This window comes from Heteronotia binoei, chromosome 13, assembly GCF_032191835.1.
Source record: "Heteronotia binoei isolate CCM8104 ecotype False Entrance Well chromosome 13, APGP_CSIRO_Hbin_v1, whole genome shotgun sequence".
Taxonomy (NCBI): domain Eukaryota; kingdom Metazoa; phylum Chordata; class Lepidosauria; order Squamata; family Gekkonidae; genus Heteronotia; species Heteronotia binoei.
In genome coordinates this window covers 3,867,934-3,890,665 of record NC_083235.1, presented here as the reverse complement: position 1 = coordinate 3,890,665, position 22,732 = coordinate 3,867,934, and the positions used below count along the sequence as shown (strand labels likewise).

The window sequence follows — 22,732 nt, the reverse complement described above, 5'->3', positions numbered from 1 at the left end:
GCAGAGGTCCATCAGTGGCTATTAGCCATAGTATATATATATTTTGGCCACTGTGTGACACAGAGTGTTGGACTGGATGGGCCATCGGCCTGATCCAATATGGCTTCTCTTATGTTCTTCTGTGACACAGAGTGTTGGACTGGATGGGCCACTGGCCTGATCCAACAGGGCTTCTCTTATGTTCTTATGTGACACAGAGTGTTGGACTGGATGGGCCATTGGCCTGATCCAACATGGCTTCTTTTATGTTCTTATGTGTTCAGGGTCTACTTGCAGTACGTGGAATGTTGTGCTTTGTGTTCTGGGTGCAAACTCTGCACTCTCTCTCTCTCTTCCCCCCACAATGCTGTCCGTCTCACCATTTCCCTTCTCTCCGTCTTGCACCCGGCAACGTCAGGATCAGGTGGAAACTTGCGAGAGGGAAATTGCAGCTGTGCAGAAGAAGGAACAGCAGCTGGAGAGCAAAAACAAGCAGCTGAGTAACTTGCTGAGAGGCGAAAAGGACGAGGTGAGCAGGCAACAGCAGCGGAGGGAGGAAGAGGAGGAGAAGGTGCCGGAGGTGGAAAATCCAAACGGGGCCTTAATGTGGGGCACTTCAACTGTGAGGACTGCTCTTGAGTGAGTCTTGTTGAAATGGGGATGGACTGTGTGGCTCAGTGAAGGGTCTAAAGCAGAGGTTTCAATCATGCAGCCTGGAGGCCGAATCAGGCCACTGGGGGGCTCCTCTCAAACCCCCGAGCAACTTGTCTGATTCCTTCTCCCTCTCTCTGGCTTCCTTCTGCATCTCAGCTTGCTTTGCCAGGCTTGCTCAATCACACAGCAGAGCTACAGAGAAAACCTCAATTTTCTCCGTTGGTCCCCTGGGGAGGGTGGGAAAGAGCCAGAGCTTCCTTTGCCAGTTCCCCAGATCCCATGGGAGAGATACAAAGAAAGCACTTTTAAGACCAACAAATGCTAATGTTTTAAACATGTTTTATTTAAAGGGTTTTTTAAAAAAAAATTAGTCATATTTTTCTGTGTCCTTTAAAAAGTTCATATCTCTGCTACCTAACCTTAAATAGGTACACACATGGCCCAGCCCGACAAGGTCTCATTTATGTCAGATTTGGCCCCCATAACAAATGAGTTCGACACCCCTGGTCTAAAGGTTCCTAGTTCAATCCCTGACATCTCCTGTTAAAAAGACCACATGATAAGAACATAAGAGAAGCCATGTTGGAACAGGCCAATGGCCCATCCAGTCCAACACTCTGTGTCACATAAGAACATAAGAGAAGCCATGTTGGATCAGGCCAATGGCCCCTCCAGTCCAACACTCTGTGACACATAAGAACATAAGAGAAGCCATGTTGGAACAGGCCAATGGCCCATCCAGTCCAACACTCTGTGTCACATAAGAACATAAGAGAAGCCATGTTGGAACAGGCCAGTGGCCCATCCAGTCCAACACTCTGTGTCACATAAGAACATAAGAGAAGCCATGTTGGATCAGGCCAATGGCCCCTCCAGTCCAACACTCTGTGTCACAGAAGAACATAAGAGAAGCTCTGTTGGATCAGGCCAATGGCCCCTCCAGTCCAACCCTCTGTGTCACATAAGAACATAAGAGAAGCCCTGTTGGATCAGGCCAGTGGCCCCTCCAGTCCAACACTCTGTGTCACATAAGAACATAAGAGAAGCCATGTTGGATCAGGCCAATGGCCCATCCAGTCCAACCATCTGTGTCACACAGTGGCCAATATATGTGTGTGTGCGTATATATATACACACACACATATACATACAAACACACATATATATATACATATATTGTGGCTAATAGGCACTGATGGACCTCTGCTCCATATTTTTATCCAATCCCCTCTTGAAGCTGGCTATGCTTGTAGCCACCACGACCTTCTGAGGCAGTGAATTCCACATGTTAATCACCCTTTGGGTGAAGAAGGACTTCCTTTTATCCATTTTAGCCTAACTGCTGAGCAATTTCATTGAATGCCCACAGGTTCTTGTATTGTGAGAAAGGGAGCAAAGGACTTCTTTCTCTACTTCCTCCATCCCATGCATAAAGATCTTCTTTTTCCATCCCATGCATAAAGATGTGAAAGATCTGTTTCTGCAACCCAGGAGAGCGGCTGCCAATCTGAGTAGACAATACTGACTTGGATAGACTCTTACTCTGATTCCAAAGGAGACAGCCTCATGTGTGTATTTATTGGTGTAGGGCTGTAGTTGAGAGGCAGAGCATCTGCTTGGCATGCAGAAGGTCCCAGGTTCAATCCCCAGCATCTCCAGTTAAAGGGACCAGGCAGGAGGGGATGGAAAAGACCTCGACCTGAAACCCTGGCTCAGTGGCAGAGCCCGTGCTTGGCATGCAGAAGGTCCCAGGTTCAATCCCCGGCATATCCGGTTGAAAGGACCAGGCAGGAGGGGATGGGAATGACCTTGACCTGAGACCCAGGCTCAGTGGCAGAGCCTCTGCTTGGCATGCAGAAGGTCCCAGGTTCAATCCCCGGCATCTCCAGTTGAAAGGACCAGGCAGGAGGTAGTGTGAAAGACCTCGGCCGGAGACCCTGGAGAGCAGCTGCCAGCCTGAGTAGACGACACTGACCTTGATGGATCAATGCTCTGATTCAGTATAATCAACTAAAGGGAATAAAGGGGACCTAGGGTAATTACGTGGCTGTAAAATACAATAAAAGCCCCAGGGTAACACCAGACTTAAATAGTTAACAACACTCAAAAGTATTAAACATGTATAATTGAGAACAAATATGAAACAGCAAGGCCCACCCTGACAAGGGAAATTCAACTTCCAAATAATCAACAAAGTAATACAATATAGCACTATAATATAATTTCAGAAGCAATGGGTTGAAATGAAATCAAAAGAGTTTCTAGGTCAACATTACAAAGAACTTCCTGACCGTTAGAGCGATTCCTCAGTGGAACAGGCTTCCTCCTGGGGAGGTGGTGGGCTCTCCTTCCTTGGAGGCTTTTCTACAGAGGCTGGATGGCCATCTGACAGCCATGAAGATCCTGTGGATTTAAGGGGAGATATTTGCGAGTTTCCTGCATTGTGCAGGGGGTTGGACTAGATGACCCTGGAGGTCCCTTCCAACTCTAGGATTCTATTAGGAAGAACTTCCTGACCGTTAGAGCGGTTCCTCAGTGGAAGAGGCTTCCTCCTTGGGAGGTGGTGGGCTCTCCTTCCTTGGAGGTTTTTAAACAGAGGCTAGATGGCCATCTGACAGCAATGCGATCCTGTGAATTTGGGGTAGGTATTTGTGGGTTTCCTGCATTGTGCAGGTGGTTGGACTAGATGACCCCTGGAGGGACCTTCCAACTCTAGGATTCTATGATTCCTGCTGGGTCTTGAAACATTAGAAGGCCATGGAAAGGTTTTTGTTTGGCATGCATATTCGTGCTATGGGAAAAGTAAAATGGATGGTTTTTTCTCACATCATTATGTAAGAAGTAGGGGGTGGTGGGGGTGGGCTCCCTCTGGGAATCCTACCCCCCCAGGGAAAGTGCATGCGCAATACATAGCCTCTCCTCTCCCGGTGTAGTGAACGCCGCGTGGTCACTGTCTGGCTATGCCTGGCAGATGGTCACTGCAATGGCCTCTCCTGCATTACTGCATCCGTAGCAACACCTTCTCGCTGGTCCCCCCCGTTTTCACAGAGTTTGCTACGTCATGGTGCGACCGAATTGTCCGGCGGTATAACCGGATGGGCAGGCTGGGCCCACCAACTTCGTCAGCCTAAGAGAAGGAAAACTCTAACATCAAACCCGGGCAGATAGAGCTCGTTAATGTAACACCTACCACCTGGAGGACTCACTGCCGGCGTCCCGGCTTACTGGGCCATGGCAGATGACCCCCAGGTGAAAGGGTGGAGCCAGTACCGCGCACACTGCGCTTCACCTAAAAAATTCCTCTGCGCAGGCCTGAAGGGCATATCCACACACACAACCCACAACGCATCAAGTCCTGCAGCGATAGGCAAGGGGCGAAACGGCAGGTGGAAGGTGCCACTGGAAGCCGCAGTCCCGATCCTGCATGTAGGCGGTTCAGGATATTGGTCGCCTGATGCTAACCCGGAGACGAAAGCATCTTTCGGCAGCACCCTGAACGACCAAGCAGCCTTATCTAGGGACAGCACTGCTTGCTCCACATGGAGAGGGGCCTAGAAAAGGTGGCCTAAACAAAGCTCGTCTCCCCCACCCCAGTTGGCTAGCCGCGGTCAACGGGCATCCTTACTTGCGGTCGAAAAATAACAACAAAGAATCGCACTGCTACAGGACCAACCCTAAATCAGACTTTTCCCTGCAGCCGCTGTGGCCGGACCTGCCTGTCCCACATTGGTCTTGTCAGCCACCAGCGAGCCTGCAGCAGACGTGGACTATTGCACCCTTCTTAAATCTTCGTTCGCGAAGCCAAGCCGAGAGAGAGAGAGTATGTAAGAAGTAGTTTGCTTAAAACTTGGTTGAAATACCAAAAGTATGGAGATGAGAGGAAACCGCTGTGGATTGTGCCAACGGAAGTAATAAAGTTACAGTATTTGCTGGCGTATAAGACTACTTTTTTGGCCTGAAAAACATGCCTCCAAGTGGGGGGGGGGGTCGTCTTATACGCCGGGTGCACTTCAGTTGGGATAGACATAGCTGCCCATAGTGGCCTTCCAATGCTCGCCCGGTGCCCATAGTGGCCTCCCGATGGCCGCCCACCTCATGGTGATCTTATTTCCCAGGCAGGAACGTATGGGCCAGGGGTGGGGAACAGTGGCTCTCCAGATGTTTTTTGCCTACAACTCCCATCAGCCCCAGCCAGCATGTCCAATGGCTGGGGCTGATGGGATTTGTAGGCAAAAAACATCTGGAGAACCACTATTCCCCACCCCTGGTATGGGCGGAGATGGACCTTTGAATAGCTGGGGACAAAACTGACCCATTGAACTGGGCTTGGGAGTGGATTGGCTGCCAGGGTTATGGCTGTCTTTTCAGCCGTCGACCGTGTCAGCTGCATACTTGGAGCCTGCTAGGTCATCCAGGCTGCAAGCAAATGAGCGCTTTCTAGGGTTGCCAGCCTCCTGGCAGGAGCTTGGAGATCCCTACAGCAGCAGTGGTTGGTTCCCCTGGAGAAAATGGCAGCTTTGGAGGACAGCCTCTGTGACATTCTGTGCCAGTGACTTCCCTGCCGTCCACAGATCGCCAGACTCTGGAGCACCCTGGCCAGCCGAGCATCTCACCACCTCCACGAGATGAAGAGGAAGGAGCAGGAGCTGACCAGGCTGAAGGAGAAGATGAGCCAGCTGGTGACGGAGAAGAAGGACCGGAGAGGAAGTGCGTGTCGTGGGGGGCTGATGCAGTGAAAATTGTCCTCCCGTAGCAGGGCTTATGGGAAGCGGGAACATGGGATTATGGGAGTGTGGCCGAGGGTGGAATTCTAGCAGGAGCGCCTTTGCATATTAGGCCACACCCTTCTTGTGTAGCCAATCCCCTGGGAGCTTACAGGGCTCTTAGTGCAGGGCCTACTGTAAGCTCCCGGAGGATTGGCTACATCAGAGGGGTGTGGACAAGGGTGAAATTCTAGCAGGAGCGCCTTTGCATATTAGGCCATGCCCCTCTTGTGTAGCCAATCCTTTGGGAGCTTACAGGGCTCTTAGTGCAGGGCCTATTGTAAGCTCCCGGAGGATTGGCTACATCAGAGGGGTGTGGCCAAGGGTGGAATTCTAGCAGGAGCTCCTTTGCATATTAAGCCATGCACCCCTGATGGTAGCCAATCCTTCAAGAGCTTGCAGGGCTCTTTTTGGTAAACTCTTGGAGGATTGGCTACACCAGGGTGTGTGGCCTAAAATGCAAAGGAGCTCCTCTTAGAATTCCACCCCTGGGTGTGGCCTAATATGCAAAGGAGTTCCTGCTGCAAAAAAAGCCCTGTCCCTGAAAGATTTACCAATTTCTCTGCTGATGGCACAACTGAGAGTGTGTTGTGCCCCGATATGTGCAATTGCCATTTTATCTGAATCAGGCAACGCATTCATAAATAACTCCAGGTTTGCTGCGTACAAACAGGCATCCTCCAAAATCTCAGTTTCTCGCTGTGCGTGTCAAAGCTGGAATATGTGTGTGTTGCCCTGTTTAGAGAGCACTAACAGTGTGGCGGTTAGGGGGTCAGACTAGGAAGTGGGAGACCCGGGTTCGAATCCCCGCTCTGCCGTGGCAGCTTGCTGAGTGGCCTTGGGCCCAGCTCACCCCCCAGCCTCACCTACCTCATGGGGTTGTGGAGAGGAGAACTATACCAAGCTGCTTAGGTCTTCTGTGGAGAGAGAGGTGGAGTATAAATCAACTAAATATTCAGACAAAATGGCAATTGTGCGTTCCAAGATGGTCATACATATGGCGGTCTTGTGCTGGAAACGTAACAATTGCAGTGGTTTTGGCTCTTCAGTAGATTCCTTAAGGGGAAATCATGCTCTTGGATAATGGTGACAAGAACTGATTTCCTCAGATCAGGGGTGTCAAAAGTGCGGCCCAAGGGCCATATCAGGCCCCTGGATGGCTCCCATGAGGAATTCATTGTCATCTGCTTCCTTCTCTCTCTCTCTTGCTTCTTTTTGCATCGCAGCTTTCTTTGCCAGGCTTGCTCAATCGCACAGGAGCTACAGAGCAAAGCTTCTATTTTCTCCATTGGCTGGCCAGCACATGAAGCAACTTAAGTACAAAAGCTTGCAATGCCCAGCCATTTCATGCTTTTCCTTGGGTCTTAGGCTCAAAGCATTGACCATGAGATTTCTTTAATGAATGTCAATAAATCAAAAGTAGGTTTGCAATTTACAGGTGCACACCTGAACAGCCTACCCAGAATTGCTACAGCACGGATATTGTCTTCAGATTCTGATGCAATAATTCAGAACAAGAGGGGCATTTATCAGAAACTGATAAATAAAAATATTGCGAGAGTGCTAATCTTTTAAGCATATTTGAAGTTTTAAAAAATATTGAATTGTGTTTGTGCTTGTGTTTACAAGATTATCCATGGGATGGAGAAAGTAGAGAAAGAAGTCCTTTTCTCCCTTTCTCACAATACAAGAACTCATGGGCATTCAATGAAATTGCTGAGCAGTTGGGTTAAAACGGATAGAAGGAAGTCCTTCTTCACCCAAAGGGTGATTAACACCTGGAATCCACTGCCACAGGAGGTGGTGGCGGTGACAAGCATAGCCAGCTTTAGGAGGGGATTGGATAAAAATATGGAGCAGAAGTCCATCAGTGGCTATTAGCTGCAGTATATATATATGTGTGTGTGCTTGTGTGTATGTATGTATATGTGTGTGTGTATATACACACACTGTGGCCACTGTGTGACACAGAGTATTGGACTGGATGGGCCATTGGCCTGATCCAACATGGCTTCTCTTATGTTCTTATGTGACACAGAGTGTTGGACTGGAGGGGCCACTGGCCTGATCTAACATGGCTTTTCTTATGTTCTTATGTGACACAGAGTGTTGGACTGGATGGGCCACTGGCCTGATCCAACAGGGCTTCTCTTATGTTCTTATGTGACACAGAGTGTTGGACTGGATGGGCCACTGGCCTGATCCAACAGGGCTTCTCTTATGTTCTTATGTGACACAGAGTGTTGGACTGGATGGGCCACTGGCCTGATCCAACAGGGCTTCTCTTATGTTCTTGTGTGACACAGAGTGTTGGACTGGAGGGGCCACTGGCCTGATCCAACATGGCTTCTCTTATGTTCTTATGTGACACAGAGTGTTGGACTGGAGGGGCCACTGGCCTGATCCAACATGGCTTCTCTTACGTTCTTATGTGACACAGAGTGTTGGACTGGATGGGCCATTGGCCTGATCTAACATGGCTTTTCTTATGTTCTTATGTGACACAGAGTGTTGGACTGGATGGGCCACTGGCCTGATCCAACAGGGCTTCTCTTATGTTCTTATGTGACACAGAGTGTTGGACTGGATGGGCCACTGGCCTGATCCAACAGGGCTTCTCTTATGTTCTTGTGTGACACAGAGTGTTGGACTGGAGGGGCCACTGGCCTGATCCAACATGGCTTCTCTTATGTTCTTATGTGACACAGAGTGTTGGACTGGAGGGGCCACTGGCCTGATCCAACATGGCTTCTCTTACGTTCTTATGTGACACAGAGTGTTGGACTGGATGGGCCATTAGCCTGATCCAACATGGCTTCTCTTATGTTCTTCTGTGACACGGAGTGTTGGACTGGAGGGGCCACTGGCCTGATCCAACATGGCTTCTCTTATGTTCTTATGTGTCCTTTATAGAGTTTATATCTCTGCTACCGGACATTACCTTTTATGGTACACGTAGCCCCTGCCTGACAAGGTCTCATTTATGTCAAATCTGTCCCTCATAACAAATGAGTTTGACACCCCTGTTTTAGATCCTTGGAGGAGGGCAACAGGGACAGAGGAAGGTATGGTGGCCTGTTGTGTCTCTGAAGTATTCGTTTTGCTGTCCCCAGCAATCGAGATCCTCAATGTCTTGACCCGCCCAGACGGTAAGAGGTCAACCTGGAAAACAGGGAAGTCTCTCGGCAAGTAAGTAGGTGGCTGTTCCAGCCATGCTTCTGGAAGCAGGGCCAGGGTTCAGACAAGCTGGGGGGTGTGGAGCACAGGGTACCTCTTGGTTAATCTGTCTCTCTTCTGGTTATGGGCTCTTGCTGTGAATCGAGATTGTTCCCAAAGCCTTGCTCCAAAAAGAAACCAAGAACAAACTAAACCCGCAAACCTGTACAAATCACACAGACGGAGTGTATTTGTATTTTACGTGTTTGGCATAATACTGCTAAGTTTAGGCCTACGGTCCCTGAGAATATTGCTTATGTCAGGAGTCATAATGCCCCTGTATAAATCGATGGTGCGGTCTCATTTGGAATACTGTGTGTAATTCTGGTCACCGCACCTCCAAAAGGATATTATAGCATCGGAAAAAGTGCAGAAAAGGGCAACTAGAATGATTAAAGGTTTGGAACACTTTCCCTATGAAGACAGGTTAAAACGCTTGGGGCTCTTTAGCTTGGAGAAAGGTTGACTGCGGGGTGACATGATAGAGGTTTATAAGATTATGCATGGGATGGAGAAGGTAGAGAAAGAAGTACTTTTCTCCCTTTGTCACAATACAAGAACTCGTGGGCATTCGATGAAATTGCTGAGCAGTCGGGTTAGAACAGATAAAAGGAAGTACTTCTTCAGGAACGCACTGCCGCAGGAGGTGGTGGCAGCTACAAGAATAGAGGGGGTTGGATAAAAATATGGAGCAGAGGTCCATCAGTGGCTATTAGCTACAGTGTATTGTTGGAACTATCTGAGGCAGTGATGCTCTGTATTCTTGGTGCTTGTGGCGGGGGGCAAAGTGGAAGGACTTCTAGCCCCAATTGTGAACCTCCTGATGGCACGTGGGGGTTTTTTTTGGCTACTGTGTGACACACAGTGTTGGATTGGGTGGGCCATTGGCCTGATCCAACATGGCTTCTCTTATGTTCTTATGTTCCCCAACATGGGCACATCTCTGGACACCACGGTCTTTGCCAACATTTTTCCTGGTGGCTACCAGGTGTTCTCGAGAAGTGGATGGGGCTCTTTCAGCAGGGTTTCTGATTGGCCGCTGAAGAACTGATTGAAATAACATTTTGGGGGCAGCTGCCACCCCAGCATTGGTTTTGTTTTCCATCTCACACCTCTTTCTAATTGTATTTTTAAAATTGCCATTCTTCTTTGCGCTTGGGTTTTCACTGGGTGTATACCTTCTTCTCCTGTGGCGGCCATTTTGTGGCTGGATCTGCCTCATGTGGTGGCCATTTTGTGGCTGGATCTGCCTCCTGTGGCGGCCATTTTGTGGTTTTGCCCACCACTGTATGTCAGAATTCCAAAGGTGCCCACGTGCTTAAAAAACTGAACCACTGTCTCAGACACCTCTCTGGCCTATGAGGCTGTCTTATGTATCTTTGCGGTGATGAAGCCTGGCTGTAGACAGAAAGGGGGTCTGTTTTTTTGGCCTCCCAGGAAAGAGGAAGAGCTCTACCGTGTCCAACTGGCCAGGCAGGAACAACGGGAGCAGGGCCTGGCCCTGGAGAATGCCAAGCTGAAGCAGCTGTTGACCCAAGTGGGCCAGGACTTGCAGCAGCTGATGGGCACCGATGGAGGCATTACCCAGGTAAGAGCTTTGGGGAGCTGCTGCCAACCCACGCCAGGCCTTGGGGAGCTGTTGCCACCTCTGTTTCGGTGCCCACGCCTGCCGTCGATGCTCACCCACTATTCTCCTTTCAGGGTGCGGAGCAAAACTTCCCATACGAGGTCTTCCAGGAGCAGTGGTGTCAATTCCGAGATGGTGAGGAAAGTTGCTATTCCCATCTTATAGATACGGAGGCAGATCTGGTGGGTTAAGCCGGAACGTTTCAGCAGATGACTCTGGGCCTGGAAACGTGTTCTAAAGTACAACTTCCATATTACATCTCAAATTGGATGTTCCCAAAAGGAAATCTTCCAGAGGCAGCCCTCTTAGGGGAGGGGCCATGGCTCAGTGGCAGAGCCTCTGCTTGGCATGCAGAAGGTCCCAGGTTCGATCCCCAGCATCTCCAGTTAGAAGAACTAGGCAGGAGGTGATGGGGAAGACCTTGACCTGAGACCCTGGCTCAGTGGCAGAGCCTCTGCTTGGCATGCAGAAGGCCCCAGGTTCGATCCCCGGCATCTCCAGTTAGAAGGTCCAGGCAGGAGGTGATGGGAAAGACTTTGACATGAGACCCTGGCTCAGTGGCAGAGCCTCTGCTTGGCATGCAGAAGGTCTCCGGTTCAATTCCCAGCATCTCCACTTAAAAGGACCAGGCAGTACATGATGGAAAAGACCTCTACCTGAGACCCTGGACAGCTGCTGCCGGTCTGAGTAGACAATGCTATCTTTGATGATCAGATTCAGTACAAATTCCATTCCATTCCAGAGAAGGCATGTTGGATCAGGCCAGTGGTCCATCCAGTCCAACACTCTGTGTTACACAGTGGCCAAAAACCCAGGCCCCATCAGGAGGTCCATCAGTGGGGCCAGGACACTAGAAGCCCTCCCACTGTGCACCCCCCCACAAAGAACATCAGAAGAGCCCTGCTAGGATTGTTGGCCCCAACGTGTATTACTTTGCACTTGGCCACATTGAACCTCGTTTGCCACACCCAACCCCCTCCTGAAGCTGTCTATGCTTATAGCTGCCACCACCTCTTGTGGCCGTGAATCCCACGCATGAATCACCTTTTGGATGAAGAAGGACTTCACGTCTGCTCCTGGCTTTTCTCCCCGAAGCTTGACGCCTTGTGAGGCCCAACACAGCCCCCACTCTCTTCTGCCTTCCGCTCTGCAGGTGTGGGAGATTGCGGTTCCCGCGAGCCTTGCGGGGGTGGTCAAGACCCCGTCATCAGCATCATTGACCATGACAAGGAGATCCTGAAGCTGAAGAAAGAGATCGAACAAAGCAGAGGAGTGATTTCCCTGCAACAGCGCTGCTTCCAGGTAAAGGGAAGAAGGTGATATCAGATTTATATCCTACCCTCCACTCTAAATCTCAGAGTGGCCTACAATGTCCTTTATCTTCCTCCCCCACAACAGACACCCTGTGAGGTGAGTGGGGCTGAGAGAGCTCTCACAGAAGCTGCCCTTTCAAGGAGAGAGTCTCAGAGCAGCCTACAATCTCCTTTCCCTTCCTCCCCCACAACAGACACCCTGTGAGGTGTGTGGGGCTGAGAGAGCTCTCCCAGAAGCTGCCTTTCAAGGAGAGAGTCTCAGAGCAACCTACAATCTCCTTTCCCTTCCTCCCCCACAACAGACACCCTGTGAGGTGGGTGGGGCTGAGAGAGCTCTCCCAGAAGCTGCCCTTTCAAAGGCAGCTCTGTGAGAGCTATGGCTGACCCAAGGCTATCCCAGCAGCTGCATGTAGAGGAGTGGGGAATCAAACCCGGTTCTCCAAAATAAGAATCCGCGCACTTTACCACTACACCAAACTGGAACTGTCCATGGCCTCTGCAGGACCTGGAACTACAGAGACTCACGGGCCCCATATGGTTGCCAACTCTGGGTTGGGGAGTTCCAGGAGATTTGTGAGAGAGAGCCTGGTTAGGTCAGGGTTTGGGGAGGATATAATGCCACAGAGCCCTCCCCCTCCAGAGCAGCCATTCCCCCCTTTACACCAGAGGAACTGGACACTCTGGCCTGGAGATCAGTTGGAATTGCAGGAGATCTCCAGGCCCCACCTGGAGGCTGGCAACCCAGGAGGCGTGTGTATCAAGGCTAGGCTTGGTTTTACGCAGCTTGTTCCTATCCCTACTAGTTGTGGGGAGGAGCGAGAAGGCATCCTGCCTTGCCCCCCCCCCTCACCCCATCACTTGATGCTTTGTCTTTTCTAATGGTTGAGATTTTCCCCCTGGGGTTGCTTGTGCGACTTTGCAATAGAACGAAGCAACCCTTCTGGACGTTGTATTCTTTTCTTTTAAATAAAGGGGGGATTTTAAAAGAAGCGCAATTCTACTGTCTGTGGCATTGCAGAGGTGATCAGGGCTGGAGGAGAGGGGTATGGACACTCAGTGATTTCTCCAAACATCAGAAAACCCACTTTTTACTTTGTTGACTCCAATACAGCAGATCTTGCTGCCTTTCCCTGTCTTGGGGTTCCGTCTAGTGGCTGGACTGCTTAAGCGTGTGTCTGTCTGTAGCACGACTCTGCTTTCCGTTAAGGCTCAGGAGGTGGTGGCGGCTACAAGCGTAGCCAGCTTCAAGAGGGGATTGGATAAGCATCTGGAGCAGAGGTCCATCAGTGGCTATTAGACACAGCATATTGTTGGAACTCTGTCTGGGGCAGTGATGCTCTGTATGCTTGGTGCTTGGGGCGGGAGGCAAAGTGGAAGGACTTCTAGTCCCACTTGTGAACCTCTTGATGGCACTTGGGGAGTTTTTTTGGCCACTTTGTGACACAGAGTGTTGGACTGGATGGGCCATTGGCTGATCCAACATGGCTTCTCTTATGTTCTTATGTGACACAGAGTGTTGGACTGGATGGGCCACTGGCCTGATCCAACAGGGCTTCTCTTATGTTCTTATGTGACACAGAGTGTTGGACTGGATGGGTCACTGGCCTGATCCAACATGGCTTCTCTTATGTTCTTATGTGACACAGAGTGTTGGACTGGATGGGTCACTGGCCTGATCCAACATGGCTTCTCTTATGTTCTTATGTGACACAGAGTGTTGGACTGGATGGGCCATTGGCTGATCCAACATGGCTTCTCTTATGTTCTTATGTGACACAGAGTGTTGGACTGGATGGGTCACTGGCCTGATCCAACAGGGCTTCTCTTATGTTCTTATGTGACACAGAGTGTTGGACTGGATGGGTCACTGGCCTGATCCAACAGGGCTTCTCTTATGTTCTTATGTGACACAGAGTGTAGGATTGGATGGGCCACTGGCCTGATCCAACATGGCTTCTCTTTCTTTCTTTCTTTCTTTCTTTCTTTCTTTCTTTCTTTCTTTCTTTCTTTCTTTCTTTCTTTCTTTCTTTCTTTTCGTTAAGCTTATATCCCGCCCTCTCCGCAAGCGGACTCAGGGCGGCTCACAACATCACATTAATTCCATTAAAAACCAATAAACATATGTTCTTAAGGGTCAAACTTGATATATCTGTTGGGGGTGGAGGGTATTTAGCAAAAATTCTACTTCTTGAGCAACTGGCATTAAAGTTGTGAGCGACTGCATCAACTACTTTGTTCTGGGACCATTTTTCCTGAGTTAAGATAGTAGCTTGAACATATGAAGCTACCTCCTACAGAATCAAGGCCTTGGTCCATCAAAGTCAGTCTTGTGTACTCAGACTGGCAGCAGCTCTTCAGGGTCTCAGGCCAAGGTCTTTCCCATCCCCTCCTGCCTGGTCCTTTGAACTGGAGATGCCGGGGATTGGACCTGGGACCTTCTGCATGCCAAGCAGAGGCTCTGCCACTGAGCCAAGGTCAAGGTCTTTCCCATCCCCTCCTGCCTGATCCTTTTAACTGGAGATGCTGGGGATTGAACCTGGGACCTTCTGCCTGCCAAGCAGAGGCTCTGCCACTGAGCCAGGGTCTCAGGTCAAGGTCTTTCCCATCCCCTCCTGCCTGGTCCTTTTAACTGGAGATGCTGGGGATTGAACCTGGACCTTCTGCATGCCAAGCAGAGGCTCTGCCACTGAACCAGGGTTTCAGACCAAGGTCTTTCCCATCCCCTCCTGCCTGGTCCTTTTAACTGGAGATGCTGGGGATTGAACCTGGGACCTTCTGCATGCCAAGCAGAGGCTCTGCCACTGAGCCAGGGTCTCAGGTCAGGGTCTTTTCCATCCCCTCCTGCCTGGTCCTTTTAACTGGAGATGCCGGGGATTGAAGCTGGGACCTGTGGATGGAGATGGAGACCCTTGATAAAATTCACAACATCTTCCTGCAAGATGACTCCAAGGATGGCTTGAGGAGGCCTTGAGAGTTAATGTGGTATAAAAGAGCTATAAGTTTGTAGCGGGAGGCCCAGGCATGTGGGTTCATAAGAGGCAATGCCATTTCTAACATTTGAGAACCAGTTTGGTGTAGTGGTTAAGTGGGAGACTCATCTGGGAGAACTGGGTTTGATTCCCCACTCCTCCACTTGCACCTGCTGGAATGGCCTTGGGTCAGCCAGAGCTCTCTTATCTGGGAGAACCGGGTTTGATTCCCCACTCCTCCACTTGCAGGTGCTGGAATCGCCTTGGGTCAGCCATAGCTATTGCAGGAGTTGTTCTTGAAACAGCACCTGCTGTGAGAGCCCTCTCAGCCCTACCCACCTCACAGGGTGTCTGTTGTTGGTGGGGGGGGAGAAGATATAGGAGTTCGTAAGGCGTTCTGATTCAGAGAGAAGGGTGGCGTATAAATCTGCAGTTGTCTTCTTCTTCTTATCTGGGAGAACCGGATTTGATTCCCCATGCCTCCACTTGCAGCTGCTGGAACGGCCTTGGGTCAGCCACAGCTCTTGCAGGAGTTGTCCTTAAAAGGGCAGGTTCTGGGAGAGCTCTCTCAGCCCCACCCACCTCACAGGGTGTCTCTGCCCAAGGGAAACCACCGCCTGTGATGTATGTGTCATTTTTTTTTTGTATTTTATGGTTTCAGGCTGTAGGTTTGAATTGTTTTAACATTTGTGGTTATCTGCCCTGAGCCCGCTTGCGGGAAAGGGCAAAATGTAAATTAACAAAAATGAAATAAAATAAACAAATTGTGGGGGAAGAAGATAAAGGAGATTGTAAGTCGCTTTTGAGATTCTGATTCAGAGAGAAGGGCGGGGTATAAATCTGCAATTCTTCTCTTCCTCCTCCCCACCCTCGATGGGTCTCTCTTGCTTCTAGGAGCAATTGGATGCCTTAGTCAATGCAGAGCTCCCGGCTCACCTGAAGGGCTCCTATGTCCTGGAGGAGGAGCAGCGGCTGGAGGAAGAACGACTCCTCTTTGAGGAGCAGCGGCGGGCATTCGAAGAAGAGCGAAGAAACTTCACCGAGGCGGCCATTCGGCTGGGGTGGGAGGTAGGTGGCCATGGGTTTTATTTAAGTCATTTCTACCCTGCCTTTCTCCCCAATGAGGGCCTGCTGCTCTCCTCCAGAGCCAGTTTGGTGTAGTGGTTAAGTGTTTGGACTCTTATCTGGAAGAACCGGGTTTGATTCCCCCCCTCCTCCACTTGCACCTGCTGGAATGGCCTTGTGTCAGCCGTAGCTCTCTTATCTGGGAGAACCCGGTTTGATTCCCCACTCCTCCACTTGTACCTGCTGGAATGGCCTTGGGTCAGCCAGAGCTCTCTTATCTGGGAGAACCGGGTTTGATTCCCCACTCCTCCACTTGCACCTGCTGGAATGGCCTTGGGTCAGCCAGAACTCTCTTATCTGGGAGAACTGGGTTTGATTCCCCACTCCTCCACTTGCAGCTGCTGGAATGGCCTTGGGTCAGCCAGAGCTCTCTTATCTGGGAGAACTGGGTTTGATTCCCCCCTCCTCCACTTGCACCTGCTTGCATGGCCTTGGGTCAGCCATAGCTCTCTTATCTGGGAGAACCGGGTTTGATTCCCCACTCCTCCACCTGCACCTGCTGGCATGGCCTTGGGTCAGCCAGAGCTCTCTTATCTGGGAGAACCGGGTTTGATTCCCCACTCTTCCACTTGCACCTGCTGGAATGGCCTTGGGTTAGCCAGAGCTCTCTTATCTGGGAGAACTGGGTTTGATTCCCCACTCTTCCACTTGCACCTGCTGGAATGGCCTTGGGTCAGCCAGAGCTCTCTTATCTGGGAGAACTGGGTTTGATTCCCCCCTCCTCCACTTGCACCTGCTGGCATAGCCTTGGGTCAGCCATAGCTCTCTTATCTGGGAGAACCGGGTTTGATTCCCCACTCCTCCACCTGCACCTGCTGGAATGGCCTTAGGTCAGCCAGAGCTCTCTTTTCTGGGAGAACCGGGTTTGATTCCCCACTCTTCCACTTGCACCTGCTGGAATGGCCTTGGGTCAGCCAGAGCTCTCTTATCTGGGAGAACTGGGTTTGATTCCCCCCTCCTCCACTTGCACCTGCTGGCATAGCCTTGGGTCAGCCATAGCTCTCTTATCTGGGAGAACCGGGTTTGATTCCCCACTCCTCCACCTGCACCTGCTGGAATGGCCTTAGGTCAGCCAGAGCTCTCTTTTCTGGGAGAACCGGGTTTGATTCCCCACTCCTCCACCTGCACCTGCTGGAATGGCCTTAGGTCAGCCAGAGCTCTCTTATCTGGGAGAACCGGGTTTGATTCCCCACTCCTCCACCTGCACCTGCTGGAATGGCCTTGGGTCAGCCAGAGCTCTCTTATCTGGGAGAACCGGGTTTGATTCCCCACTCTTCCACTTGCACCTGCTGGAATGGCCTTGGGTCAGCCATAGCTCTCTTATCTGGGAGAACCGGGTTTGATTCCCCACTCCCCCACCTGCACCTGCTGGAATGGCCTTAGGTCAGCCAGAGCTCTCTTTTCTGGGAGAACCGGGTTTGATTCCCCACTCCTCCACTTGCACCTGCTGGAGTGGCCTTGGGTCAGCCAGAGCTCTCTTATCTGGGAGAACCGGGTTTGATCCCCCACTCCTCCACTTGCACCTGCTGGAATGGCCTTGGGTCAGCCATAGCTCTGGCAGAGGTTGTCCTTGAAAGGGCAGCTGGTGTGAGAGCTCTCTCAGCCTCACCCACCTCACAGGGTGTCTGTTGTGGGGGAGGAAGGGAAAGGAGATTGTGAGCCGCTCTGAGACTCTTCGGAGTGGACGGCGGGATATAAATTCAATTTCTTCTTCTTGTTCTCTCAGCCGGACCCACCTCACAGGGTGTCTGTTGTGGGCGGGGGGAAGGTAAAGGAGATTGTGAGCCGCTCTGAGACTCTTCGGAGTGGAGGGCGGGATATAAATTCAATATCTTCTTCTTCTCTCAGCCCCACCCACCTCACAGAGTGTCTGTCGTGGGGGGGGGAAGGGAAAGGAGATTGGGAGCTGCTCTGAGTCTCTTCGGAGTGGAGGGCGGGATATAAATCCAATATCTTCTTCTACCTCATAGGTTGTCTGTTGTGGGGGGGAGGAAGGTAAAGGAGATTGTGAGCTGCTCTGAGACTCTTCGGAGTGGAGGGCGGGATATAAATCCAATACCTTCTTCTTCTTCTTCCATTTCAGCTTCACAAAAAAGTCCCCTGTGAGGAAAGTCAGGTTGAGAGGATTCGAGCCCTGCTCTCCCAGATCCTAGTCTGACGCTCTAACTCAGGGGTGTCGAACTCATTTGTTATGAGGGCTGGATCTGACATAGATGAAACTCTGTTGGGCCCAGCCGTGTGTGTCATAAAATATTATGCCGGGAGGCAGAGAGATAAACTTTATAAAGGACACAAACGCAATTAAAGATTTTTTTTAAAAAAAAACTTAAAACAAAACATGCTTTAAAGATTAGCACCCTTGTAATATTTTGTTTATTTAACGGTTTCTGATAACTGACCCCTCTTACTCTGAGTTATTGTATCAGTAGCTGGAGACAATGTCTGTGCTGTAGCAATCTTGAGTATGCTGTTCAGGTGTGTGTCTGTAAGTGGCAAACCTACTTTTGGTTGATTGACGTTCATTACAGAAATTTCAGGGTATATGCTTTGAGCCTAAGATCTGCATTGCTAGCTTTTGTATGTAAGTTGCTTCATGTGCAGGTTAGCCAATGGAAAAAATATTTATTTTTTAGAGGCTTTGCTCTGTAGTTCCTGTGCGATTGAGCAAGCCTTGCAAAGCAAGCTGTGATGCAGAAGGAAGCAAGAGAGAGGGAGAAGGAAGCAAATGACAGCCAGTTGCTCAGGGGCCTGATAGGAGCCTTTCGGGGGCCTGATCCGGCCCTTGGGCCGTACGTTTGACACCCCTGCTGTAACCACTTCACCACACTGCCTCCCAAATGCTCTGAAGAGGAAAGAGCCGGGCCTTAGAGAAGAAAATGCTCTGGGCAGTTTCTAAATAGCTCATTTATATCTGGAATTCTTTTCCCCTTGGACAGAAGAAGCAGTTTGAGGAAGAGAAAGCACTGCTGCTGAAGCAAGAATTCTTGCGCTCGTTGCCGCGGCTAGAAGTTCGAGACCCCAAGCGGAGACTTTCAGCCCCCGTTGCCGCCGGAGGTGTGTGGACTGTGGGGAGGCATATACTGGAACTCCTCCCAATATGTCTCACGGTGGGTGGGTGGGCGGGAGAGGAATAGTGTGAGCACAGCAGAAACAGTCAAGGAGGTGGGCGAGCTTCTCTCTTTTTGATGGCGGAGGCCTTTTCTTTCGGAGAGAGTTGAGCAAAAGAAATTTCTCTCCTTCTCCTGAAATACTAGAACTCGAGTGAAGCTGACAAGGCAGGAGGTTCAGGACGGACCGAAGGAAATAGTGCTTTACACAGGGAGGGATTAAGAGGTGGAATTTGCTGCCAGATGGTTTAGTGATGGCCCCAGGCATAGAGAGCTTGAAAAGAAGATTGGACAGATTCATGGAGGGTAAGTCTCTCAGCGGCTCCTAGCCCTGGCTGAGGGGAACCTCCACATTCAGAAGCTAACTAATCCTCTGCAACCCAGAGCCAGGAGGCAACTTCAGGGGAAGGCCTCGGCCTCTGTGTCCTCCAGAGGAACTGGTTGGCTACAGTGCTAGATGGGATGCTGGACTAGAGGGACCACTGGTTGGATCCAGCAGGGCTCTTCTGAGGTTCTTATGAAGACCTCGGTCTTTCTGCCCTGTAGTTGGCCAACCAGTTCCTCTGGAGGGCCAACAACAGGGCAGAGAGGCCGAGGCCTTCCCCTGAGAAGAACATCAGAAGAGCCCTGCTGGGTCAGACCAGGGAGGGTCCATCTAGTCCAGCCTCCTGTCTCACACAGTGGCCACCCAGTTCCTCTGGAGGGCCAACGACAGAGCAGAGAGGCTGAGGCCTTCCCCTGAGAAGAACATCAGAAGAGCCCTGCTGGATCAGACCAGTGGGGGCCCATCTAATCCAGCCTCCTGTCTCACACAGTGGCCACCCAGTTCCTCTGGAGGGCCAACGACAGAGCAGAGAGGCTGAGGCCTTCCCCTGAGAAGAACATCAGAAGAGCCCTGCTGGGTCAGACCAGGGAGGGTCCCTCTAGTCCAGCCTCCTGTCTCACACAGAGGCCAACCAGTTCCTCTGGAGGGACAGCAACAGGGCAGAGAGGCTGAGGCCTTCCCCTGAGAAGAACATCAGAAGAGCCCTGCTGGGTCAGACCAGGGAGGGTCCCTCTAGTCCAGCCTCCTGTCTCACACAGAGGCCAACCAGTTCCTCTGGAGGGCCAACAACAGGGCAGAGAGGCTGAGGCCTTCCCCTGAGAAGAACATCAGAAGAGCCCTGCTGGATCAGGCCAGGGAGGGTCCATCTAGTCCAGCCTCCTGTCTCACACAGTGGCCACCCAGTTCCTCTGGAGGGCCAACGACAGAGCAGAGAGGCTGAGGCCTTCCCCTGAGAAGAACATCAGAAGAGCCCTGCTGGATCAGACCAGTGAGGGTCCATCTAGTCCAGCCTCCTGTCTCACACAGTGGCCACCCAGTTCCTCTGGAGGGCCAACGACAGAGCAGAGAGGCTGAGGCCTTCCCCTGAGAAGAACATCAGAAGAGCCCTGCTGGATCAGACCAGTGAGGGTCCATCTAGTCCAGCCTCCTGTCTCACACAGTGGCCACCCAGTTCCTCTGGAGGGCCAACGACAGAGCAGAGAGGCTGAGGCCTTCCCCTGAGAAGAACATCAGAAGAGCCCTGCTGGATCAGACCAGGGAGGGTCCATCTAGTCCAGCCTTCTGTCTCACACAGAGGCCAACCAGTTCCTCTGGAGGGCCAACAACAGGGCAGAGAGGCTGAGGCCTTCCACTGAGAAGAACATCAGAAGAACCCTGCTGGGTCAGACCAGGAAGGGTCCATCTAGTCCAGCCTCCTGTCTCACACAGTGGCCAACCAGTTCCTCTGGAGGGCCAGCAACAGGGCTGAGAGGCCAAGGCCTTCCCCTGATGTTGCCTCCTGGCTCTGGGCTTCAGAGGTTGACTATATCTGCATGTGGAGGTTCCGCTCAGTCAACAGGGCTTGTAGCCATTGGTAGACTTGCCCTCTGTGAATCTATTTGATCATCTTCGGAACTCACTGTGGTTTTTCTGCTAACTTTCTCTCCTGCTTTTGAAAGAACACGACTACCTGCGCAGGCAAAGGAGACAGTCCCGGCCGGTCAGTACCCCTTACCCCAAAGTCATCCTCACACCAAGCCGCACCCCAGTGGCGCTCTTCAGAACCCAGCAGTGGCAGTCCACCTATAACTCCAGCACTCCCGCCCGGGCAGAATTGTACAGACTAACGGCACCCCCTCCCTCCCACAGGTAAGCTGTACCCCGAGCGACAGAATTCTTCCTGGTTTCATCGGGTATGATGGATGAAGGGGCTTGGGAGACACACTCAGCCTAAGCAATGGGATATGTTGCAGATGGATATCTTTTCCAAAGGCTTTGAGTAAGAGGACTGTTCTCAGACAGATCTGCCTGTCTGCCTGGTGCAGTCTTCAGTTGGCTTCTGAAGATGGAAAGTGAGGCGGCCAAGAGCATCTCTTCCAGGGAAGGTTGTTCCAGAATTGTGGGGCTGCCACCAAAAAGGCCTTGTCGTGTGTCCACCAGATGGCCTTCTTGGATCGGTGGGACAGTCCGAAGGGCCTGTCCCTGTGATCTCAATTCTCAGGCAGGAACTTATGGGAGAATCATAGAGTTGGATGGGACCACCAGGGTCATCTAGTCCAACTCCCCACCCAATGCAGGAAACTCACAAATACCTTCCCCCTAAGTTCATACCTCCTCCATTCCTAAGTTCACAGAATCAGCATTGCTGTCAGGTGGCCATCTAGCTTCTGTTGAAAAACCTCCAAGGAAGGAGAGCCCACCACCTCCCGAGGAAGCCTGTTCCACTGAGGAACCGCTCTAACGATCAGGAAGTTCTTCCTAATGTTTAATTTATCTATTTTATTACATTTGTATCCCGCCCTCCCCTAATGGACTCAGGCTGGCTAACAGCAGTTAAAGCAACATAACATTTAAATAGAATTACAAAACAATTCGTACAGTTCAACATGCGATACAATTTCAAATTCCGTTGAAAACTCTTCTGATTTAATTTCAACCTACTGGTTCTGGTCTGACATTCTGGGGCCATAGAAAACAGCACCCTCCTCTCCATGACAGCCCTTCAAGTACTTGAAGATGGTGATCCTATCACCTCTCAGTTGTCTCCTCTCCAGACTAAACGTGCCCAGCTCCTTCAACCTTTCCTCGTAGGACTTGGTCTCCAGACCCCTCACCATCTTCGTCGCCCTCCTCTGGACCCCTTCCAGCTTGTCTAGATCCTTCTTAAAATGTGGTGCCCAAAACTGAACACAAGACTCCAGGGGAGGTCTTACCAGAGCAGAGTAAAGTGATACCATCACATCACATCACATGATCTGGAAACGATCCTTCTGTTGATACAGCCCAAAATTGCACTGTAGCAGGCTAGGAGCTTTTGGGAGTCACCGCTCACTTCTTCAGGTATCTCGCTCATTTTCGGTCTTCCCTCTCTCCTCTCTCCCGAGGCCTGTCTCTTCACCGCAGCTCAGCCAAAGAAAGGCGAGTCGCCAAGACGCCGCTTCCCAAACGGAGCCTGCTAAGGAAGAGAACTTTGAGGACGACCTCTTGGATTGCTCCGCCGAAAGTTCTTTCTTGGGATGCCATGTGATTGGGATCCAGGAATATCTGTAAATTTGGGTCTGAACATATCTGGCCGCGAAATTGTAGGGAAAGAGGAGAGGAGATTGTAGGCCGGGATCCTGTAGATCTGTTCTGTTAGCAGGGATCCTTTCTCCCTCCGCGAGGCACTCTTGCCCGCAGAAGAGAGCCGCGGGCTCCAGAAATAAACTGTCAACACCGTTGAATTTTGTGCCTGTACGCGGAAGCTGCATGAGAGCTGTCCCATGTGAAACCTGGTGAAAAAATCCTTCCCTGGATGAGCCGGCTTTCCTGTTGTGTACTTCTGCTTTATTTAGGAAGGGAACAGGCCAAGCGAGCTTATCTTTTCCTGTTTGTATTTATGAATGGGTCAGCTGGAAACATTTTCATTGTTGTTATTCCTGCCCTTTTTTATAATAAAGGCTCTGTTTTTAAGAA

General features: G+C 50.9%; 1 protein-coding gene across 1 annotated transcript in view; it reads left to right on the top strand.

Annotated features, from left to right (window-relative positions):
- The window catches only part of LOC132581029 (afadin- and alpha-actinin-binding protein-like), a 31,538-nt gene extending 8,806 nt beyond the window's left edge, over positions 1-22,732 (top strand). The window contains exons 5-14 of the mRNA XM_060252062.1: positions 398-508; positions 5,205-5,340; positions 8,510-8,585; positions 10,050-10,200; positions 10,314-10,374; positions 11,393-11,541; positions 15,416-15,589; positions 18,583-18,700; positions 20,737-20,926; positions 22,162-22,732. Coding sequence (XP_060108045.1) covers positions 398-508; positions 5,205-5,340; positions 8,510-8,585; positions 10,050-10,200; positions 10,314-10,374; positions 11,393-11,541; positions 15,416-15,589; positions 18,583-18,700; positions 20,737-20,926; positions 22,162-22,327 — 1,332 coding nt within the window. The 3' untranslated portion in view covers positions 22,328-22,732. The remainder of the gene's footprint in view (positions 1-397; positions 509-5,204; positions 5,341-8,509; positions 8,586-10,049; positions 10,201-10,313; positions 10,375-11,392; positions 11,542-15,415; positions 15,590-18,582; positions 18,701-20,736; positions 20,927-22,161) is intronic.